Here is a 27,754-nt window from a genome sequence, read left to right as displayed (position 1 = left end):
CGTCTGAAGCTAGTCAGTTTTCTGTGTGTGTGTGCATCATTTCAGTTTATGTCACTTTAGTCTATACTTTTATAGTTCGAGTTCATTGAATAGAAAGGACCGTCCCTCTAAAATAACACTTTCATTTATGCAAATATATATTTATAACTGCTGAATGTATATGCAAATGTACACATGTCGATCACAGCCAGCGACTTTGGGGACCTCCAGTCGAGCTTTGTGTGAAGACACAGAGGTCAACGTCTCAGAGCTCCGTCATCAGGAGCGCTCGGAGTATCTTCTCTCTGTCCAACCTGGTTTCCTCTCCACTGCAAACACACAAGCACACAAACGTCCCGCTACAACGTGCTTCAACCAGGACCACGGCGACAAACGTGTACGGCACAAACAATGACACAGTCGTAACGTAAGGTGACGGCGCATATCAGAGGTCGAAGAAGGAGCAAGGGTTGCCAGGTCTGTGTGTCCCCAAAAAAAAAGAGCCTGAAAACATACACTGTATATCTGCATTACTATCATTACCGAATGTGTTATACAAAATACAGCACAGAAATCACACATGTTTATTGTGGCAATATTAGAAGCAGTTATTTAAAGGTACAGTGTGTAAAATGTAGCAACATTAATGGCTGAAGTCACATGTTTGCCCTCCAAGTGTCCTGAAGAACATTCACTTACTCCTGACACATTTAGTTTGTCCACTGTGGGCTATTGTACAAACATGCTGGTCCAAAATGGCAGCCTTATATAGCCTACAGCTATATATACATATATACACATACACATATATACATATACATACACATATATACACACACACATATATATATATATATATATAAATACATATATACACACACAAATATATATATATATACACACATATATATACATATACATATACACATATATACACACATATATATATATATAAACATATATACCCACACATATATATATACATATACATATTTATACACACATATATACATGTACATATATACACAAATATACATATATATACATATATATATACACATATATAAAAGGCTCATTCTGGGCTAATGAATGCAACAATTTCTACAATCAGGTGATTGTAAACTTTAATTTATCTTCAATTTCTGCCAAGATGAAATAATTGCACCTAACCTATACTCACTGGACCTTGATGACGGGACACAGTGTGCTATTGTTAATAAAATCCAGCTAATCTCAGTACATGTGGTGACTGACAAACTACACTGTTTTTGTTTGTTTATCGATTTCTTTTCCTTCAATTTCCCTCCCACTCTGCCTGAGTGACGCCATTATTGCTGCACACATTGACTCAAACAACATTAAAGTAAATGCATCTGGCATCCTGAAGAGGTTCAGCGCAAATGGGCCATGTATTGTATATGATTTGAAATGTTTTCATTCAGTATCCAAAGGAGGAGAATGGCAAAGTTAAAATGGGACAGCCAGAGAGATGGAGAAAGTAGGCAGTCATTTAAGAAGTTAATTACCTGTCATTATGGGCAGCAAGGTAAGGGACCAGGTGAGGAACGGAGCTACGGTAATAAGAAGGGGACGGGTGGGGGGAAGGTGAAGGAGACGGACAGCATGGACTACCCAGCTCCAGTGCAGGCATACTGTCCACCTGGAATATACATCAATATACACAAAATACACACATAATAGAGTAGGAATTATTCCTATTGTGTGTAAGTACTTGTACTTTGTTGCTTCTTAAGGACATTTTCTGGCATAAACACTGACCTTGTCAGGACCAGTAGTCCTCATGAAGACCAAAACCTGGTCCTAATGAGGCAGAAACTAAATCTGAGGAACTGGTTACTACATTCAAATTCAAAATACCGAGGTCTTTTAGGTTTCATTTTCCGACGTAACTGGCAACCCGTGGTTGCTCGGCAGCTGAGACTCTACTGACTGCAGTGATTGGTAGATGGCGATTTTTTAATGGAAATATTTTGGCTGTACTGTTGTTGTTGGTGAGTTCAGTTTGTTATATGAACATTAGCTGCACAGCTGCACAAATGTGTGTGTGTGTACGTGTGTGTGTGTGTGTGTGTGTGTGTGTGTGTGTGTGTGTGTGTTACCTGTGGGTATATGGAGGGCTGTATCTGTTTGTCCAATGAGCTGCTGGAGCCCGACTTGGCCATGCTCTGAGAGGAGATGGCTGCAAGTGCTTCTGGAAGATTATCTTCATCTTCATGGTTACTGATGAGCAACAAATTGAGGGAAAAAGGGACTTGAATGACTTACACGACCTGCACATTGCTTGGAACAAAATGTAATTTTCAAAGAGCCACTTGCACGTAAGATACCCAGTGGAGTGCGGTATTTATTTCAGGAAGGCAATGTCCCACACATAGAGGCTCAAGTGCTGCTCGGGCACTCCGCCCCACAGCAGCAATCACAGGCGATGCATATACTCACAAGCTGAACTGTCTAACCAGTCGTTTTCTGCGGTTGGTGCTTAGGTTGGCTGTGGGCTGCAGTCTGTCTGGCATTGGACTGCGCTCCTGCCAAAGAGGCGTCTTGTCTGCAGTAAAACTGGAAGCAGCCGAGTCTTGGGATGAGCTCTGATGCCTAAGTATAAGGAGTCATTGTATGAAAAATGAGTTCTTAACTGCGCACATCAAGGTTCACACAGGTGCTTGAAATCATTGAACATACTTGCATTGTCATGTTTTTTTTTCAGGGTTTAAAACTTGCTTGAAGTTCGGATGGTGCTTGAAATTGTATTTGTAATAGATCCTCTCTGTATTATCGAATCAATGTGTATAATAAGTAAGAGGAACACCATCTCTTTAGACTTTTAATGCTATTTTTTTAAAAAGTGAAATAAGCATTTTGAGCATGTACAATGTAAATGGACAGTGAAAGTGCTTGAATTTGACCTTAAAAAAGGTGTATAAACACAGACATGTGTAGACACAAGTGAAAGTGAAACAGTAAGTGTGAAAGCACTGGCCTGTCACTGAGGGTCTCATTTGAGTTCTTTCCTCTGGGCGTTGTTGGATCTTCCTTCTTCATATTTGGACGACAGAAGGATGCAAATGATTAGCATCAACTATCAGTGCTGATAGATGGCAGTCACAGGTCACAGGGCTTCATCAACTTACCCTGAAAGCTGCCTCCATCTGGGCTTTGAGGATGTTACATTTAAGGCGGTCGGGGAGCATTGCTGGGGAGGCAGGGGGATGAAGAGACTTCTCAGACAGCTGCTTCTCCTCTCCCTGCCACAGGGAACACAAGGACGGTTAAGATGACTCTCTCTCTCTTCAGTGTGAGCAGAGCGGGACAACAGTGTGTCACTAATGTGTCTGACCTTGTTGTCAATGTTGACATGAAGTGACGGCAGCGAGGGCCAGGGAGGAGAATCACTGTCCGACTCCAGAGCCTTGAGCAGAGACTGAGAAATCTCAAACTCATCTGCTTGGCAGTGAGGAGCTTGTCGCTCTAACACACAAACACAGGTCAATTACATGAGTATTACATGTTATTAGTATATATATATATATATACACATATATACACACATACATACATACATATATATATGTGTATATACACATATATATATACATACATATACATATATATGTATATATGTATGTATATATGTATGCATATATATACATATATACATACATATATAAACACATACAAACATATATGTGTATATACACATATATATACATATATATACATACATATATACGTATGTGTATATATATATCAATATATATACATATTATTATATATACATATATATATATATCAGTATATATACATATATATTATATAAACATACATATATACATAAATTATGAAGAATGCTTTGCAATTTTTACAAATAAAAACACTCTTACCAATAAACTTAAGTAGATATATGTGAGTTATTACATATATTAAGTGTATTTTTAACATCTACCCATGGCCACTTTATTAGGTACACCTGACTAACGGCAAATAACCAACCAAACGCATGACTGCACTTCAGACTTGGCCAGTATGTCCTGCAAAAGTTCAAACTGAGCATGAGAATGAGGAAGAAAGGTGATTTATTTGACTTTGAATGAGGCGCAATAGTTGGTGCCAAACCGGCTGGTTGGGGGCATTTCACTGCTGAACTAGTGGGATTATTATCATCCATAACTATTTGTAGGGTTTACATAGAATGATACAAAACAAAGATATGTATATGTATTCTGGATGACATGGAGAGAATGGCCAGACTGATTCAGAAAGGTTACTACAGCTCACAATGGTAACAAAAACAATGACTTGTTTCAGCCAAGGTATGCAGAGGACCGTCTATGAATGCACAACACGTTTCTGTGTACTTTTTAACTAAAGAAATGGTAGATAGATAGATAGATAGATAGATAGATAGATAGATAGATAGATAGATAGATAGATAGATAGATAGATAGATAGATAGATAGATAGATAGATAGATAGATAGATAGATAGATAGATAGATAGATAGATAGATAAACACTTTCGAGGAAAAGAGCATTAGAAATGCAGACATATGACAGATTTGCATACAGACACTGCTTGGACAGCTTCTGCTCACGCTGCCAAGGATACTCACTGTTCTTGTTGTGGCAGAGCGTGCCTTGACTGTGCGTGTGGCGCCGGTGATGGTGGTGGATCTTGCCAGAATACAAAGTCTCGTTCTCCTCGATGCTGAACTGATCGGACGCAGGACCACTCAGGGGGAAACTGAAGATAACGAAGAAGTAATCAAAAGAACATAAGCTCGAAACAATGACCATTGTACCGTGCTGAAAATAAAATCACCTTAAGATGCTGAAAAACACTGGCTATCACAATACACGAATAAAAGAAGACACTTTAGTTTTTACATTTTTTGCATTTAAAAACTCTTTCTTTATTTGAAGAGCAATAGAGAAGCATCCCTAAAGGCATCATGTGATCTGAGTAAACATCACAAAGTAAAAGGCCACACACTACAACAGCAGAACCTTGGCCACATTTTTTGTAAACACTTGGCTGATTTAGTTAATCCATAACCGATAGAACAGTCATGCTAGGTTTATTTAACATCGTCAATTTTGAAAGCACAAACACATTATACACAGTTTCACGGTTCTAATTCACATCAAACTATATTCTATACATAAAGCAGCTTAATCCCTAAACCAGCAGAGAGTATGTGCTTGTCAGGAACCCTTCCACCTGTGGACACCGACCTCTGTCAGTGCACACGTCACTTTATTTCACTCTGTTAAAAGTGACTTGGATAAATAAATGTGCAGGAGATTCCTAAGGCTTGCAGTGAATTTAATCTTCCAAGCAGATCTAAGGCATTGCAGTAAACTTTCGATTAGAACACAACTCGCAAGCAAATCAAGACACAACGCGGCTAAACCTGCTCCTACGTCTCCACCCTGGTGTTGTGCTTTATTCTAAGTCAGGAGTTAAACCGTTGCTAGAACAACGAGATGCATTGAGCAACACCAAAAATATTCTATTCTATTATTTTAACTTGAGGGACAATCATGATCTCACTTTTCATGTTGGTGCATGCTGTGGTTGTAAATAAAGAAGTTAAAAATGAAGTCAGTGAGTGAGCTTAAAACTAAAACTCAGCAGCTAAAACTTCAGCGCTTTTGTTTCAGCCTATTTTAGTTTACATTTTTGTAAACTGGTGCGCCAACGTTGAATGTACAGAGAACATTCAGTCCATTAGTTTGATGATAATCATACTAATAGGACAACATTATTATCCCATCAAACTGCTGAAAAAAGATTTTCCGAACTATTCTTTGTGTTTTCTGTCGCCTCACAGCTCAATGTCGCCTCTGTCTGTCCAGACACTAAACTTTAAAGTTTTTCTGCCCCACAACATGAGATCAAAACACCGCTAGACTGACAAACACAGCGAGTCAGACGTGATCAGGACTGTGTGAACTTTGTTATGAAATTGTTAACTAGAAAAGCACTCGGAGAGCGCAGACCTCCGCCAAGGCAGCTCAGTGCCTACAAAATACACCCTGCTGGCGCGCCTGGGTCAGACATCGAGTGTTGTAACCAGTGATAGTGTCTACGGATCACGGCCAAAATTGAATCACTTGTTCCTGGTCCCATTGCGGACATTTCCTGAAAATTTCATCCAAATCCGTCCGTGACTTTTTCGACGTATGTTGGTCACTAACACAAACAAACTCCGGCGAAAACATACCTCCTTGGCGGAGGTCAATGAATTGTTGAACGAAACAGACAATTGTTTATTTTTAAAAGTCATGCTTTTCAAATAAGTATTTTTTTTGGTCCAAGTCGCAGATGTGGAGCTCATAAACTGCCTCTATAAGCTGTGTGTCGCAGCTACTGCTCCATGCTGATAAGTGGCCAAATTAAAAGAGGAAACTTCCCATTCTTTTCACAACAACAGCATGCTATTGTCCCTTCCTCCTCACTCTGTGTCTCTAGCCTCTCTCACTCTGAAAAAATATCTGTCCTGATTTTAACATGTGACAAATGGATGAAGACAGATGTGGTGATGGTGGCGACTCGAGGACATCAGAAGAGCTTGTCTCTTAGGGGCATGTCGGGACCAGTCTTTGTAAAGCAGCGTGAAGTGTTGAGAGTCTGGCTCATGACACAGATTCCCAAGAAAAGCAAAGGTCAAAGTGCAGTCATGACTTTATCCCTGTGCACCACACTGATGGAGCGTGGGAGGATGCTGCTGGTTCGCTTTGGAATGGGAGGATAACTGGTCACGGGACTCACAGCTTCAACAGACGGCCTGAACATGACAAGGACATGGAAATCACACACACACACACACACGAAGCATATGAGTGACATGGAATTTGATGAAAAAACATGGCAACAAAACAAGTGTGAGATGACTGACTTTGACTATAAATAGAAAACTTGCCAGCCAATTAATTTATAATAAAGGCGCTAAGTGTTTCTATGGCCTATGACAATACCTATCTTTAGAAAAGAGTGCAGTCTGTGGCCAATACTGAATATGAGGTCAAAGATGGAACACTAACAATAACAAATAATACACAAAATATCTTAAATGAACATTTCTTGAAGAACATTAAAGGTGCATTTTGTAATAAATCTAAAGCAACTGGCCATAAAATCCTCCTAATATGTCACAGAGACTCAGGAATAATGTTCATATAACAAACTGAACTCACCAACAACAACAGTACAGACAAAATATTTGCATTAAAAAATATTTTTTTGCAGACTGCAAATCATGTTTATGTTTTGAAATCATGTTTTTGCATGTGGCGCCACCTACCGCCGTCTACCAATCATTGCAGTCAGTAGAGTCTCAGCTGCCACGCAACCACGGGTTGCCAGTTACGTCAGAAAACGAAACCTAAAAGACCTCGATATTTTGATTTTCAATGTATTAACCGTTTTTGGCCACATTCTTACATATGGCACCTTTAAAGGTCATATATGTAATATTGACCTTTAGTGTTTAAAAGACTGCAGTCCCAATAGAAAACATTATACGAGCATGGTTGCCAGATTTTCCAAAAATACGGCTCACACTGCACCAGATTCAAGATTCAATACTTTATCGCTATGGCAACAGTCTACTGGAATTCATCCACAGCGTTTATTTACAAACACACACTGTACGTAACTGTCCCACGGTCTGCTTTATCGTTATAAACAGCGAAACATACAGTTCTAGCACGACTTGCGGTTTGGGTACCAGGCCGTGACAGCCTTTTATACGCCACACAAACACCCACACACAAGTCTTGTCCAGAATTTATGGAAAATGTTTGTTTTTATTGCATTCAGGTGATTAAAATGTGCCAATATGGGACTTATGGGACTAAAACTGTACAGTAGATGTCATGAACACAGCCTTGTCAGTCTTGTGCAAATATGGGGCTTCGTAGAGTCGCGCAATGATAGTACTGTAATATGGAAAAGCTCCATTAGTGCTTCAACAAAAGGTGGAGGGTGAAAGTGAAAGTGTGTTTGCTTTAGAACAGCACGGGATAATTTTCACACGATGAGAGGACAATAAGAGACCATAAAAACATTATGTACGGGAGCATTAGCTAACCTTGACTGATGTTCTCTGTTGTGCTTTCCTGTCTGCGAAACAAATATCAACACTGGCATGTTTGTTGTCAACTTCCTTTTCGCTTGCGTTTGCGAGTGAAGGTGTTTTTGAGAGGGGTACTGAGGCTTTTTAATAATGCTGGGCACGTTAACGGCGTCAATGGCATCAACGTTAACGCACATTAACGCACGATGCGTTTCCATGCCGACTGACCGGAAAAAAGACGTGCGTGACGTCATGTTAAAATGAGTCTGTAAAGTAACGCTAACCTTTAAAAACAGAGGCACACATACGCAGTACCCACGTACGCTGATTATTTGTAGCGCTGCTCTTTTCGTTTAATAAACAGACCGCTCCAGTTCCACTGTAGGCGCGCTAACGGCGCTAAAAGGAGCTAACAGAGCTAACTGGTAAACGGTGCCTGGACTCCGGTGCCGTGGCACATAAACATGACATCACACACACGTCTTTTTGCGGTCAGTCATCATGGAAACGCGTCGTGCGTTAACGTGCGTTAACCTAGTGACCACTTTTTTAAAAATTTCTTTATTACTCTATTCTCTCTCTCTCTCCATTCTGATTTTGTGAAAGAAAAAAAATATAAAAAAAATAAACTTATGTATATACTTACATAATATTTGACAGATTAATTGAAATAATAATCAGCTGATGCAGCAGAAATCCGACTATTCCCCTGTATAACCTCTGTGTGTGGTCAGCTGACTTACCTGTGCGGCGGCATGTGTCCAGAGGGCTGCAGGTAAACCGGGGGTGTGAGTGCAGGGTGGGCCGTGCGCCACGACTCGCGGCCAATGGGAATGTTGTGCTGGTACTGAAAGGGGAGGAGAGGACGGGGATTGAAGAGATGGAGAAATTAAATGTTGTCACAAGGCTGAAGCCAGATCAGCTGCAGCTGCATGTGTCTGGGCGTTTAGAGCGAATAGAGGGTTATCTGAGGTCACTCACTGGATGGAGGCTGGGATCAGGGCTGGTGTGAGAGCTGGAAAAAGAAAAGATAACAACCATTAATAGCAGATTAACAAACTAAATGACTGTGTGAATATTTGCCATGGAGCAGTGGTGGGGGAAAAAAAAACTGCAAAGTGAGGACATTTCACTTTCCTTTTACAGAAGGATAATTTAGCATTAGTGCTATTATCCAGGCTGTTTTGTGGATTGAGGTTAAAGTTTAGTAGGCTTCCCAGTCCCCACATTATGGGGACAAAAAGCAAGTCTGCATCATATAAATGATTCCATTTTAAAGTGAAGATGTGTTGTGTCGTTAGGATGAGATTAAAGTTAAGATTACGGCCAGGAGTGATTATGGTTGAGATTAGAGTAAATCTCCAGGAAAGCAATGTAAGTCAATGTAATGTCCTCGGAAGTCATGGAAACCAGACTGTGTGTATGCGTGTGTGTGTTTTACCTGATACGTGAAGGTTTGGCAGGAGAAATGGCGGCTAACAGAGAGATATGATTGGGGGTAAGAGAAGACAGAAATGAGAATAGCACAGTGAAATAAATAATAGTAACAAAAACAACAATACTACCACCACTACATACTAAATAATAATAATAATGATAATCTTTCTTTATTATAAAGCAACTTCCATAGCAGATAATTCTGCTCAAAGCTCTGCATAAAGTTTTACAGAAGTCAATTTATGTTAGTAAAGGAAACTATTAATATTTATATTAATATATATTATATATTATATATTATATATTATATATTAAATTAATATTGTACTGTGTCTGTCAATTCTGAGCGCTCCATTCATTTTAAACGACTTAATTTTAGGGCAAACACTTCTTAAAGGGCCAACAACTTTACAGCTGAAACTTTTCAACAATGTGCAAGCGTTATGACAACATGTCCTCATATGTAAAGGACAGAGTCGTGTTAGTGTGTGTGTGTGAGCGCTGATAAGACTCACCTTTGCCCAGCGAATGAGTGCGGGAGGGGTATCGCTTGCTCGGCCTCCTCTCAAATGTGCTCGCCCTCCTCATTCTTCCTCCGTGAGTGGCCTGATACTCCGTCTTCCCACTGAGAAAAAAAAGAGGTTATGCAAATTTCAGTGTACAGGATTTTAATGTAAAGGACTTCAAGGCATGAAGGATGAGTTGCAGCCACTATCATGAAAACTGTTCACTAAAACTAATTAAGAGACATTTATTTGACAAGAAAATCATTCTTTTACATGTGAAATACATATATTATAATGAATAAATAAATAACAATCTTTGCCTATTAAATGCTCCCAATAACAGACCGTGGTATACTTATTAAACTGTGCATTGCCACACTCTCCTACGTTACACTGTAGATGTGTTCACATGTTGACTTTGAACACCTGTAACTGGAGACTTGACGCAGAGACTTTACACAGCTTTGTTTAGCGGCTACAGCAAAAGACAGGAAGTGGCCTTCAAGTGTGAGAATTTTGCTTTGATAATAATCAGAAGGAAACAAACAATATGAATGGAATATCTCAGTCGCCATAGGAACAGATCCATGTAACCATAGATACACTGTAACCATAGATACACAGGTTCTGTTTTATGTGACACTCTATTCTCCATACACCGAACTCCCTCAGTGAGCCGTCGTCGTATTGTCCTCGTTCAGGTAAAGGGTTTGCGCGGATCTCCGGGGGCTCTACCTGAATCTGAAACGAGACCCGAGCCGCGTGAAGTCGCTGTTGCTGGCTTTGCCCGTGGCCGGCTGTCGGAGGCGGAAGAAGGCGTGGCTCTCCACAGCGCACTTCCACAGGTGTTTGCAAGTCTTGGCGCTGGCCAGCTGGAACACAAACGTGTGCTCCTGCTCCCGACCCTACAGAGGTAAAACAAACTCCGTTAGTCATCTATCAGCTGAGTTCTGGGGGGGGGGGTTGTTTGTATGTAAACATGACGTCTGTGGCAGGGTGCACACCTGATCATCGTCCTCCACCACAACCAGTGTCAGGCGACTCTTTTTAAAGTCCAGGCGAGTGATTTTGGGCCTAAGTAACACAGAGTCTGCATTAGTGCCGGTGTATTTATTAATGCCACTAAACCAGTATTAGTATTTACTAATGTTTTTAATGTTGTACTTACCAAAAGAAGAGCCCAATTTTGTTGGAGCCTTCAAATACTAAGATACCAGTAGGAGTGAGACCTAGTGCATATTCTCCTCCATCTCTGCCCTGAAGACACAGTCAACACACACACACACACACACACACACACACACACACACACACACACACACACACACACACACACACACACACACACACACACACACACACACACACACACACACACACACACACACACACACACACACACACACACACACACACACACACACACACACCTTTACCTCTCTACAATAAAACAGTGATAAGAAACAGACACATATTGTATTAAGTAACCTTTGTGATGTAAAACACACCTTGACAAAGTGCATATCTACTCCATAAAGTTCCAGCCACTTGCATTTGTTGAGAAAAGAAACCTCAGCTTGTGTAGGACTCTTTCCCCTGGAGATTGACAAAAAAAAATAAAGAAGAAGAAGAAGAAATAAAAGAGAGCATGTTGAGTTTTTACATCAATCCCTTTCACTCATCTCACCACTGACACTGTGGCAAACTATCAATATCCACACACTTGCTGTCTGGCTTCTATTGGTAATTGGTGTTCAGCTCGAAGGGAAATGTGTGGTGAGTAACTATCCGGCTGCATCACTGTCTCACTCTTGTGTGTAAGAATGTGTGTGTGAACTCTGTGGGTTTGTCCTTGCGTGGCTCAGTCAAGCAAAGCATATGTGTGTGTGTGTGTGTGTGTGTGTGTGTGTGTGTGTGTAATCTCATCCGAGGTGGGAGCAATCAGCCGGTGGCTGGGTTAAATACTGCCCAGAATCAATCAGGACCCTTCAGGCATTAATCCCTTAATCCTTCAAAGAGACCAATGAGAGTGAGAACGAGGCCAAGGGGAAGAGAGGGAGGGACAGTGAAAGTGAAATTCAGACGCCGCCGCCGCCGCTGCCGCCACCGCCAGTGGAAGACGCGGCCACTGAAAGGCGGAGGTGTTAACAGGGTCGGTAACGTGAGCTACTGCACGTCCCCTTCTCTGAGAACAGCGGCTCCACAGTAAGAACGTGAGAACATCTATGAAGGTCCAGGGTGTAAGAATTAGATTAACATCTAATGGTGAGAACATGGTGGTGTGAGATGGCCGCCTCTTTAAAGCAAAGTACATATTTATTATTTTGAAGTGGTTATACACTTATGGTTGGGAATGGGAGGTTTCAAGATGTGGAATTAGGGCTTAACAATTCATCGAAATTGATATACGGCCTACTGCAATTTTCAAATCGCACAAGGCGCGGTATTTGTCCAAAATGTGTGTCAAAATATCATTTTAGATTCATTATTGACTTGATCTATACACATCTTACAGACCGAACAGAACATGCACAAATATCAGACAATATAATCATTTTAAATATGTTTTTCGAATGAAAAAACAATAGAATAAAATAAATCACCATTCTCTTGGATATAGCAAATCTTATCGCAATTGCAATCCCTGTCAAAATACTCGCAATTAGATATTTATTCAAAATCGTTTTACTATTAACTATTATTTTCTTTCAGTGGTGTGAGTGCTACTGGATATATGGAGTTTACATTTTTACTTTCTATCAGACCAAACCTGAGCCAGGAGGAGGATTTCCTCTCTGAGTTCTCAGAGACAGCTCTGACTGGTCCATTTGCATAAAAGCCAAACACCATGATGTCCCTATAAAAGTGCTATTTCAGGGAGTACAGCCTCTTCTGCAGCAGGCACAGCAGGATGAGTGACATTGAAAATCGCTTATATTTCGCCCGAGTATTTAACTTGAATCTCTAGGTTTGAGAAACATCTATTGAATGTTTCACACCGTGTTTACCCTCCCTCACTTCACTGTGCAGCAGCTTCAATGTCCCCATAACAGCACTGTTCAGAGATGAAGCCTCTCTCTGTTACTGGATTTGGGTTGAGCAGTAGTGTGAATAAATAAAGTTCTGTTGGGGATGATGTGTGTCCGTCTTTAGTTTTGAGAAGCATTTCTTACTTTTAAAGGGGACATATTATGCAAAATCAACTTTTTAATCATTTAAATCCTTATATTTGGGACTCTGGAGGTCCTATCAGTTGGCAAAGTGTGAAAAAAGATGACTCACTCATGTTTTTGTGGTCCTCCTCAGTCTAAGTACAGGAGATAAAACACGCGATGTGTCTAGTATTGTTGTCTCATGGAGCTCCGCTTTGTCCGTAAAAAACACTCGAGAGTGCTGGCGAGGGCAACGGTAGCCGAAAACCAGAAGTCCGTGAAAAGTTCTATTCTTGGCTCCACAGTGCAGCACAGAGTTCTACACAAACTTCCAGCCTCAGAGAATTTATCTGTCCAGTGGATACATGTTACATATGACGGCAATGTGTCTGCTAGAGCCTGCAAATGATCACTTTTCCTAATGCTAACTGCTGTTAGCTCCCAGTAGCCTCTGTGGCTGATGTCATTTCCTGTCCCTTAAGTTTAGTTTTTTTTTTAAAAGAGATTCTACTAAACAGAGTGTTCTGAACAGGGCTGTTTTGGCAGGGTGATTGAACTGCTGTGGTGCTTCATCCTTATGGTATTTTGACCAAAGCATGTCACAGACATGTTCATTAGGACACCAGGGAACTAGTTTAACTTGGAGAAATATGGTATAATATGAGTCCTTAAAATTACTTTTCTCAACACCTGAGACTTTGTGTTTGTGTCAGTGTCTGTGTGATGAAGCAACAAATATCACTACTTGAAGTCCATGTTATTGATGCAATGTTATTATGATAATATGCTGAACTGATTTTCTTCCTTATAGGGAGTACATGTCATTTCGACCAATAAACCCTCTTAAATGTCAATTGTACAATGTCACCAGGGCAAGAAATGTCCTAACTAGGTGTAACGCCACGAGCCTGAGTTGGGCCCACATGGGACCCTAATACCTGGGGCCCCTCAAGTCTTTTTAAAATGCCTCTGCTATAGGGCAGTGACAGGAGGGACTTAATTATCTGTTGATTCGTCTTGGTGAAGAAACTGCTCATGTCCTGTCTGTCTCACCTGAGCTCCAGCCACTTGCTGAAGATGTCCGCCTCCATGGCCTCGCACTGTTTGGGAGTGAAACGAAACTCCGACACCAGCTCAGGGGAGTGATCGAGAGGATCGCAGTCTCCCAGCTCGCCTGGGAGAGAAGAGAAACACAATTATGACGAGCACTCAAAGACGCAAAGACAAAGAGGCAAGGACGTTCATGGAGACAAGCGCTTAACAGAACACACACACGACACTGCAAACTGTGTGTTGTGAGGGCAAGACACTCAGTTGCTAAACAACCAGCAGCTGAGCTTGTGGTGACTAAGTACTGCAGTCAAATTGACATTACTGAGTCACTTTTGACAGTAATTCTGATCTGCTGGTGTTATGTTTACACCATTGGCACTTTTCCACGGCACAATTTTAGACTTTTCCTTGTTAAATGTTGGGAGATTAACTCATGTTTTCAGGATTTTTAACTGATTTACAGTTCAGGGTTATTCGGTTTGAAGGGAAAAGAGGCCATATGTTTCTAACCCTATCTACCCTAATTTAGTGTCTCAGTGGCTCCTGTGCAGCAGAAAAATAAATCTTCAAACAGCTGCTTCACAAGAAGTGTTGTTTCAAGTACACTCACTGACCAATTTATTGGGCACACCTATTCTACTGCGTCAAAATGAGGAAGAACGGTGATTTAAGTGACTTTAACTGCGGTTTCAGACAGGCTGGTCTGACTAGTTCAGAAAATGCTGATACACAGGGATTTTTCACGCACAAACATCTCTGGAGTTTACAGAGGGTGGTGCAGAAAGAGAAGATATCCAGTTTTCAGTTGTGCAAAAAATGACTTGTTAATGTCAGAAGTCAGAGGAGAAATAACCAGACTGGCTGATTCGAAATGACAGAAAGGCAACAGTCACTCAAATAATCACTTGTTACAATCAAGGAACGAGGAAGACCATCTCTGAACATGTGGTGACTGGAAGCACATGGGCTACAAGTGCAACTCATGCCACTTTATTAGGCGTCCTCTACCTAATATAGAAGCCAAGGAGTGTGCAATAAAATAAATCCCCGTAAGGTAAAGAATTGACATATCATATCATTTCTGACCTTTTATTCTTCTGGATTTGATTTTTCAATTACAGTATATAAATGCAGCACCAGCAAGGAAATAACTACTGCAAGTGTTCAACTTTAAACTCTGCATATTGCTTTTCACATTTAAATGACGCTCCCTGAAAGGTAAATTATGCCAAATTAATATGAAAAGCTTTGGGTGTGTTTTTGGAAAACAGTAACGAGGCTAAAACGTGAAACACTACCAGTGCAGTCCTGTGAGAGGAGGCCTGTTGAAGAATTTCTCAATGCAACCGTTTATATAAATGAATAAAAACACATGAATGAGAGTGTGACGTCCACTTACTTTGTAAACAGTACGCTGCCAGCTCTACTGAGACATCATATGGGCATTTCAGTCTGAAGAGGAAACAAGACACTGGTGAAGAGCTGTTCTCAATAAAGTGTCCTGTCCATAAGGTGATGCTGTTGAAAGTGGGTGAATGACCTATATGTGTGCATATTTGTGTGTGTGTGTGTGTGTGTGTGTATCAAGGAGGAGAGGAGCAACCTTCTTCCTAAAATAAGTTCCTGTTCCTGATCTCAAGCTTTAGAATAGAGCCAGACTCGTGGGATGTGTGGCCCAGATAGAGCTATGAGAGCAAGTGAGAGGAGGGAGGAGGGGGGGGGGGGTGGGGGGTTGGTGTTTATGTGACAGAAGAATCCACCATACAGATGTCCCCAAACTCTAATGTAGGTGACCCGAGTGAACACTCGCGGACGTCACTGACAGGTTTTATCCTTCTTGTGAGACCGAGAAGCTCAGACTTGACACGGGAATCGTGAGAAAAAACACACCCGCGTCTCACCGTGTGAGGACAGAAGTGTGATTTTCAGTCAGGGTTCACCTGTTGTTCATGACTACATGTGTTTTCATGTCTCCACATAACAGCTTTGAAATCATTTAGATGATAAATCATACCACCACAGAGCATTTGGGGCTGTGTACGTCTGCGTCTCCCTGACAGTGGACACGCTACCATGCACAGTTGATCCTCTCCATCTAATGACTCGTCTCACTTCTTGAGCTGATCTCCTTGCACTTTGTCTTAAAAGGTGCAATATGTAAGAAATGTATTACATTACACTACTGTTCGAAAGTTTGGGGTCTCTTAGAAACGTCCTTATTCTTGAAGGAAAAGCATTTTTTTCAATGAATATAACAATAAATGAATCAGAAATACACTCTATACATTGTTAATGTGGTAAACGACTATTCTAGCTGCAAACGTCTGGTTTTTAATGGAATATGTACATAGGTGTATAGAGGCCCTTTTCCAGTGTTCTAATGGTACATTGTGTTTGCTAATCGCGTTAGAAAGCTATTGGATGATTAGAAAACCCTTGTGCAATGTTAGCACAGCTGAAAACAGTTTTGCTGGTTCTTTGATGAAAGCGAATTTTGAAGGACATAATTATTATTTTGAAAAAAAAATCATTATTTCTAATCTTGTCAATGTCTTGACTTTATTTTCTATTCATTTTCAACTCCTTTGATGAATAAAAGTATACGTTTTAAATGGAAAACACAAACAAATTGTATAGGTGACCCCAACCTTTTGAATGGTCCACTCTTAGAAATAAAAGTGCAAAGTAGAACCATATAAGGTTATTTCGGCTTGTCCTCATACAAGAACCCTTTTTGGTTCTTAGTGTTACCAAGAACCCTTTTAAAACCCTTTATTCAGGAAAGGGGTTTTAAAGGGTTCTCTGGATCAAAATGGTTCTTACTGTAACCATTAGTGTTACCAAGAACCCTTGAAAAACAAATGGTTCCAGGTAGAACCTCAAAAACACTTTTGGAACCCTTATTTCTAAGAGAGTAGTGTATTTATTTATTTAAAGGTGCATTATGTAATAAATCTAAAGCAACTGGCCATAAAATCCTCCTAATATGTCACAGAGACTCAGGAATAATGTTCATATAACAAACTGAACTCATCAACAACAACAGTACAGACAAAATATTTGCATTAAAAAAATATTTTGCAGACTGCAAAATCATGTTTTGGCATGTACAGCCGTCTACCAATCATTGCAGTCAGTAGGGTCTCAGCTGCCGAGCAACCACGGGTTGCCAGTTACGTCAGAAAACGAAACCTCAAAGACGTCGGTATTTTGAATTTGAATGTAGTAACCGTTTTTGGCCACATTCTTACATATGGCACCTTTAAGCTGCAAGAAGAGGCTACTTTCGCCGTGTTGTCTTACATTTAGAGGAACCAATAGCTCTATTTCAGTGAACGGTAAACAAGAAATGTAAACCAATGTCACCTCCATGTGGGATGTTAGCCAAAGAGGAAGCTGTGAAGAATGCTTCTCAGGGAAAAAAAGATAATGAGAACATATCTGGAGTGATGCCATATATGTAACGCCATTAAGCTGGCAAGAAGAGAGAGAGAGAGCAGAGAAATGCCAGCTCATCCCTGTCATGAAGTTGACGCACCTGTGAGCAGCAGGTCACGTTTGGGCGGTTCATCGCTTGATCGGGTGGGAATCGGTGAACTCCTCCCCAAGAACAAGATGAGTCATCACACATTCATACGTAAAAAAATATGTGGAGGCTACTTAAAATATGCATTTGCGGGCTAAATACGGTGTTGATGTTTTGGTCTGTTATACCACCCACCGCTACATAACAAGCGCGTAAGCACTTCAACACACAGGATGCCAGCAGAGACGTCGCAAAGTTAAGTTGAGGACAGAAATGCTGACGTGAATACTTTTCTCCAATCAGGAAAGCAAAATGTCTCTCGATCTCATACAAATTGATATTTAACATATGTAAAGTTCTTACGGCCCTTTATTGTCTCATCATGTGATTTCTATCTGCAGCTGTGACTCTGAAGCAGACATACTTGTCCGACACATGAAAATGAACACCGTGTATAAGTGCATCTCTGTGTTTTTGAACAGGAAGTGTAATAACCATTTTAAAAGCTAAAGCTCACTGTTGCACATATTTTACATATGATGAACAGGGGCCTCAAACGCAAAATGACCTGGGGACCGGTGAACTTCTAGTCTGGTCAAGAGAGGCCAGGTCAAGTGGAAAAAAGTCCAAGAATTTAAGAAAAATTCAATGATATCTTGATAAACCATCATGATGTTGGAATTACAAATATTTAGGATGACATCGTACACCATTTCAAAGTAAAAGTGTTTGTTTTGATATATAGGTCACGCCGAAAAACCCATTTATGACGCAAAATGAATCAGCAAATAACAAAAAACAGACAGAAATGAACGAGAATTAAAACATTAAATCAAAACATACATGGAGACAATTGTAATTAAAACACTATATACTGTTAAATATAATTAAATGTTGAATTTAAAGGTGCCATATGTAAGAGGTACCAACGTCTTTTAGGTTTCATTTTCTGACTTAACTGGCAACCCGTGGTTGCTCGGCAGCGGAGACTCTACTGACTGCAATGATTGGTAGACGGCGGTAGGTGGCGCCACATGCCAAAACATGACTTCAAAACATAAACATGATTTGCAGTCTGCAAAATATTTTTTTAAATGCAAATATTTTGTCTGTACTGTTGTTGGTGAGTTCAGTTTGTTATATGAACATTATTCATGAGTCTCTGTGACATATTTTATGGCCAGTTGCTTTAGATTTATGACATAATGCACCTTTAATCATTTCAAAATAAGTGTAGGGCTGCAGGACATCGACTGGCGGGCCGCGAGTTTGAGACCCCGTCTCTGAAGAACAGATTTACAACCGTCCTGTACTGAATATTTAGTGCTACTTTCTATTTCACTAAAACGAAAATGGAAGACAAAGAAACTCACTTGCCAGACAGGACGTCTTGTCGAAGCTGCAACACAAACAGATACCTGTCAAAGTAAAAAAAAACAAAAAAACAAAATAGAAGGTGAGAGTTTTCCACCGTAATAAAAAGTGATTGATCACAAGTGTTTCCTCATCACTGTCACATCATTTACTTTAACAAGCCCCTGTGCATTTGGCCTTGATTTGAATGTGCGCACAGCAGCAAAGTAATTAGCCTGACCTCCCCTTTGGACCTGTAAACTGGGCTCTGGAGAGATACTGTGAGCATTTGTGTGTGTGTGTGAGTGTGTGTGTGAGTGTGTGAGTGAGCGTCTGATTTGTGTTTGTGAGCTCTTCACCTTGTGAACTCCTCACGCAGGTTGTTTGGCTCTGAAGAGTAAAACTTCACTCTGAAGAAGAGTCGATACGGAGGTCCATCTAGAAGAGACGAGGGCAGAGGGAGAAGTGTGAATAAAACACACAGAGAAAGTGAAAGACGAGGAGAGAGAGAGAGAGAGAGTGAAACGTTTATTTGACCAAATCAAATCTGCTCATGATATTTTTCCACTCAAATCTATTTACTTCTCACCCAGGTCTTTTGTCGCTGTAGGCAATGCCATAAAAATTGATTTTACTGTACAGTATTTCTCTATATCATAATTTCACATTTAATCGCTGGATCACATCAATCAACCCCCCGCCCCCCCCACACACACACACACACACCAAATCATTCATCATTGTTACAAGCTGGAAAGCAAACAAGGGTATGGCTTCTAATGGTCATGCTAATCCCCATGTCAACATTTCACAATGTGCCACCTGCTTCCACATACACACATACACACACACACACACACACACACTGCACAGTTCCTGCACAAGACAAACACTTGAACTCACCTCGAATCTGTTTCTTTATGAGCTTGGACATATCCAGCCAGTGCTGCAACAGAGACACAAAAAGAGTTATATGGCGATCAATTTGTGCTCTACCGTGACAAAAGTGAACGCTCGTCCCTCACCGAGACTTGCTCTGTGTCCATGTATTGCAGTCCAAAATATTCCGTCTCAATCAGATCTATGTGGTACATGATCTGGTCAAACAGGTCCTGGCCTTTGGATTTGCTCTAGAAAACAAAATCATGGAAAGTTAATTATTCTCAACTGAGCCTTGTTTTGTTTGTTTGTTGTTTGTTTTAATCCTCTCTGCCGCACTAACATCATCTTCTGTGGACAAACGGAGTCAAAGTGAAATCAGATTTTCATCTTTCGGGTGTCCCACAGATGAGACTTCTTTTTTGGACCTTCTTTGTACCAGTAGTTCTCATGGAGACCAAAATGAGGCAGTATTTTTGCTCATTTCTGAGCAACTGGTTAAGTTCCGGCCTAAGATTTGAATTGTGCTTAGGTTACGTTAGAATTAGGCATGGTTCATTTTAGGGCTACGGCTTTGTTTAAGGGAGAGGGAATGATAAGCAGAGACTGAGCAGGTGCTTTAAAAGCTCGTCTTGTGAGGAACGTGGGACTGTCCTTACTTATGGGGCAATTTTACAGTGTGTGTGTGTGTGTGTGTGTGAATCCACACTCATTTTTCTTACATCTTTGAGACCTTTTTTGGTATAAATTGTCCTCATAGGGACCAAAATCTGGTCCTACTGAGGCAGAGCCTCATTTCTGAGGATGTACGTTTGTGTGTGTGCTCTAAATGATGACATTATGGGGAATTGTCTTACTTATGGGTGAGAGGGTTTAACATTTGGTTTAGACAAGTTGCCGTTATCATTAAGAATAGATACAGTCATGGAGTGTGTGTGTGTGCAGTACACAAGTTAGTGCACTTCAGCACAACTTTAAACACTGTGTCCTAAAACTTGATGTAAATAGTCCACAAACTGTGTGTGTGTATGTGTGGGCGGGGTCCAAAGGTCAAGGACAAGCCCCTGCAAGAAAGGCCTTTATTCCGGCCTCTAGTACAACGCAGTGCACAAGTTAGTGCACTTCAGGACAGCTTTAAACTGTGTGTCCTAAAACTTGATCTAAATAGTCCAAAAGCTGTGTGTGTGTGTGTGTGTGTGTGTGTGTGTGTGTGTGTGTGTGTGTGTAAGATCACCGCATATGAAGCCCAAACACAAGTCTGACCCATATTGCACAGGGCAATTTTGGATAAAGATGACAGCCTTGTACTTTGGATCCTGATAAACAGTAAAAATAAAAATAAAAAACTACCTGGTGAGTGAGTGAATGAATGAATGAATGAGTGAGGACATTAAGGGAGTGGGGACAGAAAAACAAAAACAGAACGCTCTTGATCATTCTGCTGTGTGTGGCTGATTGAATTCGCAGTCTCGATCACACGCGTGCAGACGCAACGAATATTTGACTGTTTCGTTTCTCCCCTTTGTTTCGGCTGCATTCAGCCTGAAGTGACAGCCTAATAGGCTTTAATAGGGCGAGTTTCAGCTCTGCTCAAAGCATCTGTATCAATGCCTGTGGGAAAACAAGCAGACATGAACAAACTTGTTCCAACACACCTGTGACTAAGCCACCAGCTCAACAAACCATGTGTCATTTTGTTGCTGGAGCTGTTTCATCTCAGCTGAAGATGTCTTTAACCGCCCTCCCTCCCCGTAGGACAATAGACAAAAAAAAAAATCTCCCTACACCCCGATCGCTCGCGATGCGCCGACTTTCGGGAGGTGACGCACGCACACGACAGCTTATGTGACACACATGACCTTCAAAGATTGGAAACACCTTACGAGACGCCACTTACGCACGTGCGCCCACGCGCTCGCTCATCATCATCATCATCCCACCTACCCCTCGCACACGCGCGCTCGCAGCACTCAAGTCCACGCAGTGGTAAATCAGATCAGGGAGTCGGGAGGGGGGGGGGGGGGGAATAGAGTGAGACGGCTGGAGAACAGGAGGGAGAAGGAGAACAAGAGGGAGGATGTGGAGGCAGAGTGTGAAGGAGTTAAGATGATGAGCAATGGAGAAGGCCACAGAGGGAGTGTTTAAGAAGATAAGGAGGCAGATGAGGGGGGGGGGGGACATATTGCTTGAGATCAGATGCAGGCAATTACACTGATGGAGGGAGAATAGGAGAATAGAGTGATTGAGAGAAACACTGTAAAAGAGGGAGGGGGGAGCTGTAGTTTGCTTTCTCTGCGGTAAGAATGGAAAGTAATGTCATCAGTGCAGTGTTTTATCTTCAGACCAATAACTATCAATTAAGCATGGGACGATTATGCAAAATTCCATCACAATTATCCTAAAATGACTTTATATATTTTTGGTTTGTACGTGAACAGTTACTGATACAAAGAATCCAATGCTACCAGAGATACTAAATGTATTTAAAGGTCCAGTGCGTAAGACTGTGTGACATCCGATGGTGAGAAGCTACAGAAAGGATGTCGTTTGTCTTTGTTTGCATAGTCAAAATGCAAAGTGCACGCTCTGGCTGCCTGTTGTAGAAACATGGCAGTGCAAGACGGCGGCCTCCATAAAAAAAAAACCAAGAGCTTTGCATAAAGTACACATTAAAGGCTTTTGCTCTGCCATGAAAAGCAATCTAGTTTGACTTTTTAAAGCGGTCATCAACTGATACAAACAATTAAATGTTGAATTTAAAGGTGCCATATGTAAGAATGTGGCCAAAAACGGTTACTACATTCAAATTCAAAATACCGAGGTCTTTTAGGTTTCATTTTCTGACGTAACTGGCAACCCGTGGTTGCTCGGCAGCTAGGACTCTACTGACTGCAATGATTGGTAGACGGCGGTAGGTGGCGCCACATGCCAAAATGATTTCTAAACATAAAAATGATTTGCAGTCTGCAAAATATTTTTTTTACTGCAAATATTTTAGCTGTACTGTTGTTGTTGGTGAGTTCAGTTTGTTATATGTACATTATTCCTGAGTCTCTGTGACATATTAGGAGGATTTTATGATCAGTTGCTTTAGATTTATTACATAATGCACCTTTAATCATTTCAAAATAAGTGTAGGGCTGCAGGACATCGACTGGCGGGCCGCAGGTTTGAAACAAACAAACTCACAGGTAGTTAAATCATTTTCCGCCAATAAACCCGTGTAAAGTTTACACACTGATTGAACCTTTAAAGTTAAAAACAATATGATCCCCCCAGGTGGCACTTCAAAATAAATCACTAGGACTGTATGATAATGAGCCAGACAACATTGTCAAGTCCCTCATGTCTCGTTTTATGATGATTCTACTAATAGAAATTCACCATGAGTAACTTATTTTACATAATTATACTCATTTCCCATTGAATAACATTAAAAAACATATAAAAAATATCCCTTCATTGCGATCGATAAAAAAAAATATTGATTTTTAAATAGGATGTGGAATTGGACCACATATCGCATATATCGATATAGTTCCTTACAGAGCTTTGATTTCAAAAAAGGTACTCCTGTTGGTATAGTTTACATGTTATCATTTGAACAGTTGACGATTTATTAATGAACCAGGTGAAGAAACCTGTGTTTATTATTTAGTCACTTTCGTTTCAATAAAGCTACTTGTGACGTGTGTCATATTTGGCTTTGACTTTAACTGAACATTTGTTTTCACAGCTCTCACTGCGGAAAAAATATCGGGATATATATTATCATATATCGATATTCAGCCTAAATATATCGGGATATGACTTTTGGTCTACATCGCCCAGCCCTAAGCTCTACTTAATATCACTCTGTGCAATATAACTGTATGTGGTCCCATCACAACGTCTGAGGTCTCAATAAGAGATCGTGTTTCCTTTGTTGGATCGACAATAGAAAAGTTATTCATCCATAACACTGAGAAAAAGTTGAATCTTTGTGTTAGTGACGCTGAAACCTGAGAGTTTAGATCATTGTCTGTTTAGCAATTAACTTCCTCTGACAATCCACTATTGTCTCGGCTGAACTATATACCATAATAATCCACTACACTATAGTTCAGCATGTAGTCGGTTACATTTAAATTACTTTACTGAAGAAGAGTAACCTTTTCTTTCTTGGATAACTTCTGTTCCACACTGGGTCCACGGCCCACACTTTGACACACACACACTGATCTGGTCTACGGACAGGTCGTCCTGACCGCGTGTTTACACACAGTGCGTAAACACGCGGTCAGGACAGTGCACAGTGCACAGTCAGCTCACTCACTCACAGGCAAATCCACATTGACATCCGAGCCGTCCAGCAGCAAGACGCGGCAGGTGATGGTGCTCCTCGCCGCTCCGCCCGCCGGGATGTGAACCGGTGCCCCGCCGGTGACCACGGCGGGCGCGTGGACGACCTGCTGCTGGTGGGCCAACAGCAGGGGGTTCCCTGTCAACCCTCCTCCTCCTCCTCCTCCCCCTTTACCGTCCCGCTCGTCCCTCTCCCTCGTGTGGAAGCGGCTCCGGGAGCGGCGACTGAACGTCCGGCGTAGAAAGCCCATCATCTTCCTGGTCCACAAGGCGAGGAGGTCCGTGTTTTGTCCGAGAAGACTGCTCCACACTCCGGTCTGCCCGCTTCTGCTGCTGCTGCTGCTGCTGCTGCTGCCACCGCCGCCTCCTCCTCCTCGTCCTCCTCGTCCTCCCCGGGGCGAGGAGTCACTCAGCAGGCACAGCGGAGACTTCAGGGCTGCCGCGCCGTCCTCAGGGTGGATGTCAGCGGCGGCGGCGGCAGCGGGGAGACTCCGGCCGCATACTAATTCACCACCGAGGCGACAACCAGTTGATTTTCAATCTCTGAGTCCGGTGTGAGCGACAGGACTCTGTTACGGAAACACGGAGCGCCCCCTTACCTCCCTCCCTCCCTCCGTCCCTCCGTCCGTCCGTCGGTCCCTCCTCCTCCCCCTGTCCTGTCCTGTCCTGTCCTGTCCCTCTGCCGTGCACCTGCCTCCTCGCTGTTGCGCACCGACTTTCAAAAATCCCGGAGAAATCCGGTCCCGACAGTCCGCAGCGGGACGCTTCCGTGACTCACGCGACTTCCGAAGCCGCCACCGGCGCTGCCACACACCGGTCCAGTCCAGTCCAGGTGGTGCTCGTGCTTTTGTGTCGCCGCCGGAGAACCGAAACTAGCTCACCACCACCACCTCCTCCTCCTCACAGGTACAAGTCATCCAGCGAAACTGGACAAACAGCCTGTTCTGCGCCTGCGTAAAAACACAAACACAGCGCAGAACAAACTTCTGTTCCTCCCGACGCACCGGAGTCAGCAAACCAGCGCCACCTGTCTGCCACGCTTCCGCATGGCAACACCATGTGGTGAATAACACAGGTCTGCCGTAATCAGAGGCGATTCTAGAGTCTGTAGGGGCCCTAAGCAAAAATTCCCAGGGGGCCCTTCCTTCCAACCAGTGTTCATTACCATTATGTTACAAACAATCTGACACCAACGAAAAATGTATGAGTTCAAAATATATTTTTTTTTTTTCAAAATGAATGAAATAACAAGGAAATACCTTGGAATTAAAAAGTATTTGAAACTATAAATGTAAAGAACAATAAAATACTGTAAATGTATTATGTGTTAAAAAAACTATATAAACTTAATAAAAAAAAATACATTACGCTGTAAAGAACCCATATTATAAAACAATATAAATATATAGAACAATAAAATACTGTAAATAACTGTAAATAACATATATAAACTGAGTAAAAAAGATATGCATTACACTGTAAATAATCCTCTTCATTTTCCAACTTGCAGAACGATAACTTCACACAGGTTAAAGTGAGGTGGGGCCCGTTTAGGGAGGTTTCCTACTGAGATGTCATTGCAAATCGCCCATTGTTTTTTAAGGGGGACGGGGAGGCGGCTGCTCACTGCACATTTCAGTAAAAACAGCCCTCAGGCTCCGAGTGTCGGGGGCCCCTCTATCGGCTCGGGGCCCCAAGCAGTTGCCTGCCTTGCCTGTTCACAAGCTGCGCCTCCGGCCATAATGGTCCAAAAAAATCAGTGATCAGATCAAAGATCAGTGTAAACTCATGATTATTTTTTAGGTAATTAAAAGACGACAACAGAAGAAAGAGTCCAACCAATGTAAAGATATGCAAAGACAAATAAATAAAAAAAGTGGACCAGAGCTTGAACGAGACACAAGACTGAGTCCGTGTAGTGATGAAAAACACCCAAACCCATATGTTATTCAAACGTCAACGACAAAACAAAACATTTTATTAGACGTTGTTAATATTTTAAAATTGAATTGCTATAGCCCAGTCTGAGGGCCGCTTGCAATACCTCCAAAGCCCCACAAATGGGCCGTGACCCAGACTTTGGAAAGTGCTGATACTCATTAGTGGTTCCCATGGTGGGCTCCAGGGTTTCCAGGAGATCTCAGTCTGCATCATTATGCCAATTTACTGACCCATAATCATTCAAACCAATATTTATGTTTTTCATACATCTTGATGTTATTCAGTGAGTGATGTACAGATAAAGTTATATTTTATAATCATTTGAGACGTATCCATTTAATACAATTGAGTGTATAAAGCCTTTAAAAGAACACAGGAAATACATATTCAATTGCAGTAAACTATTTGCATCATAAAACAGAATATCAGAGGCGGGTTCTAAAGTCTCAACCAAGCAACTTTGTGCATAAATATTTTTAGCATAAAAATAGTGGAATTAGCTGTATATTATCAAACTATGTATTTTCTTGATTGCTTGTAATTTTTTTGGGGGGGGAAACATATTTCATATTTCCGACATAAAACTCCCCCGTTTGCCATCTCTAGCCACCTACACACAAAAACACAGGGGGATCAAAGTGTCTTTCTTACTAATATAGAGAAAATGAAAAAGAAAAAGTGCAATTATAAGAGAAAGTGCTAAAGCAAAAAAACACCCACGCAGAAATCAATGCCATCAGTGCAAGATAAACATGAACACTCACCAGGTGTCTCCCAGGTCCTGAGGACAGTGATCTGTGCCATCTGTGAGTACACACCAAAGGTTTTTAATCATAGACCAAGAACATGACCTTTGTATTTTCACTGGCAAAATCAAACTCCCTCCTTATCAGCAGAGCAAGAACACAAACCCTCTCAAATATGTGCTGCACATCTCCTGAGGGAAACTTTTTTTTTCACAAATGTGGGCTGTCCTGACTTCTGCTAGGTTCTGAACACATTTCATCCGCCTTACGAGTGCAATGATGAGATTCTGTAATACTTATCCTCTTCTATATTGAACTGCACAACACAGAAAGACAACTGCAGACATAAAAACAAGAAAAACATACAGAGACATTACAATAAGTATGTAGTCATTCATCGCCCAATCAGTTTTTGCTTGTTTGCGATGCTGAAATAAATCAAAGTGATATAAGCCAGCTTCAGAGGCACTCAGCTGAAGGCTAAACAAGCAGATCAGTCCTCGCTTCGGCGGGCAGCCTCAATCTGCAGGGAAGTGTGAAAACCGCTCGCGTCGCCTAATTATCAGAGGAAATAAATAAAGCAGACTCATCGGGTATAAATCAAGAGTGTTTATTGAGTGTCTTAATAATTTAAGAGTGATGAACAGTGGGGGTTTTTTTTGGTGCTCCTCTGGTGGACAGCATGCAATGCTGCACCGCCATGACCTGACAGCATGTGCTGCAGTGATCTAAAGCCCCGTCCTGCT

At 41.5% G+C, this 27,754-nt stretch overlaps 1 protein-coding gene across 1 annotated transcript; it reads right to left on the bottom strand.

The window, feature by feature from the left end:
* Window positions 1-244: 244 nt before the first annotated feature.
* On the bottom strand, window positions 245-24,575 carry epb41l4b (erythrocyte membrane protein band 4.1 like 4B; the record flags this gene model as incomplete). The annotated part of the gene is made up of 23 exons (XM_083889796.1): window positions 245-308; window positions 1,506-1,639; window positions 2,100-2,220; window positions 2,440-2,592; window positions 2,978-3,033; window positions 3,129-3,242; window positions 3,335-3,465; window positions 4,607-4,737; window positions 8,818-8,921; window positions 9,056-9,089; window positions 9,516-9,549; window positions 10,027-10,136; window positions 10,753-10,922; window positions 11,022-11,091; window positions 11,186-11,274; window positions 11,526-11,613; window positions 14,223-14,343; window positions 15,622-15,674; window positions 19,122-19,166; window positions 19,461-19,539; window positions 20,005-20,047; window positions 20,127-20,231; window positions 24,300-24,575. The coding sequence occupies 23 exons, from the start codon at window positions 24,573-24,575 to the stop codon at window positions 245-247; spliced, it is 2,325 nt and encodes a 774-aa protein (XP_083745922.1).
* Window positions 24,576-27,754: the final 3,179 nt, after the last annotated feature.

Source organism: Microchirus variegatus (genome assembly GCF_963457635.1).
Source record: "Microchirus variegatus genome assembly, chromosome: 1".
Lineage (NCBI taxonomy): Eukaryota > Metazoa > Chordata > Actinopteri > Pleuronectiformes > Soleidae > Microchirus > Microchirus variegatus.
The sequence above is the reverse complement of the archived record's forward strand: the minus strand, read 5'-3'. Positions and strand labels throughout refer to the sequence as shown.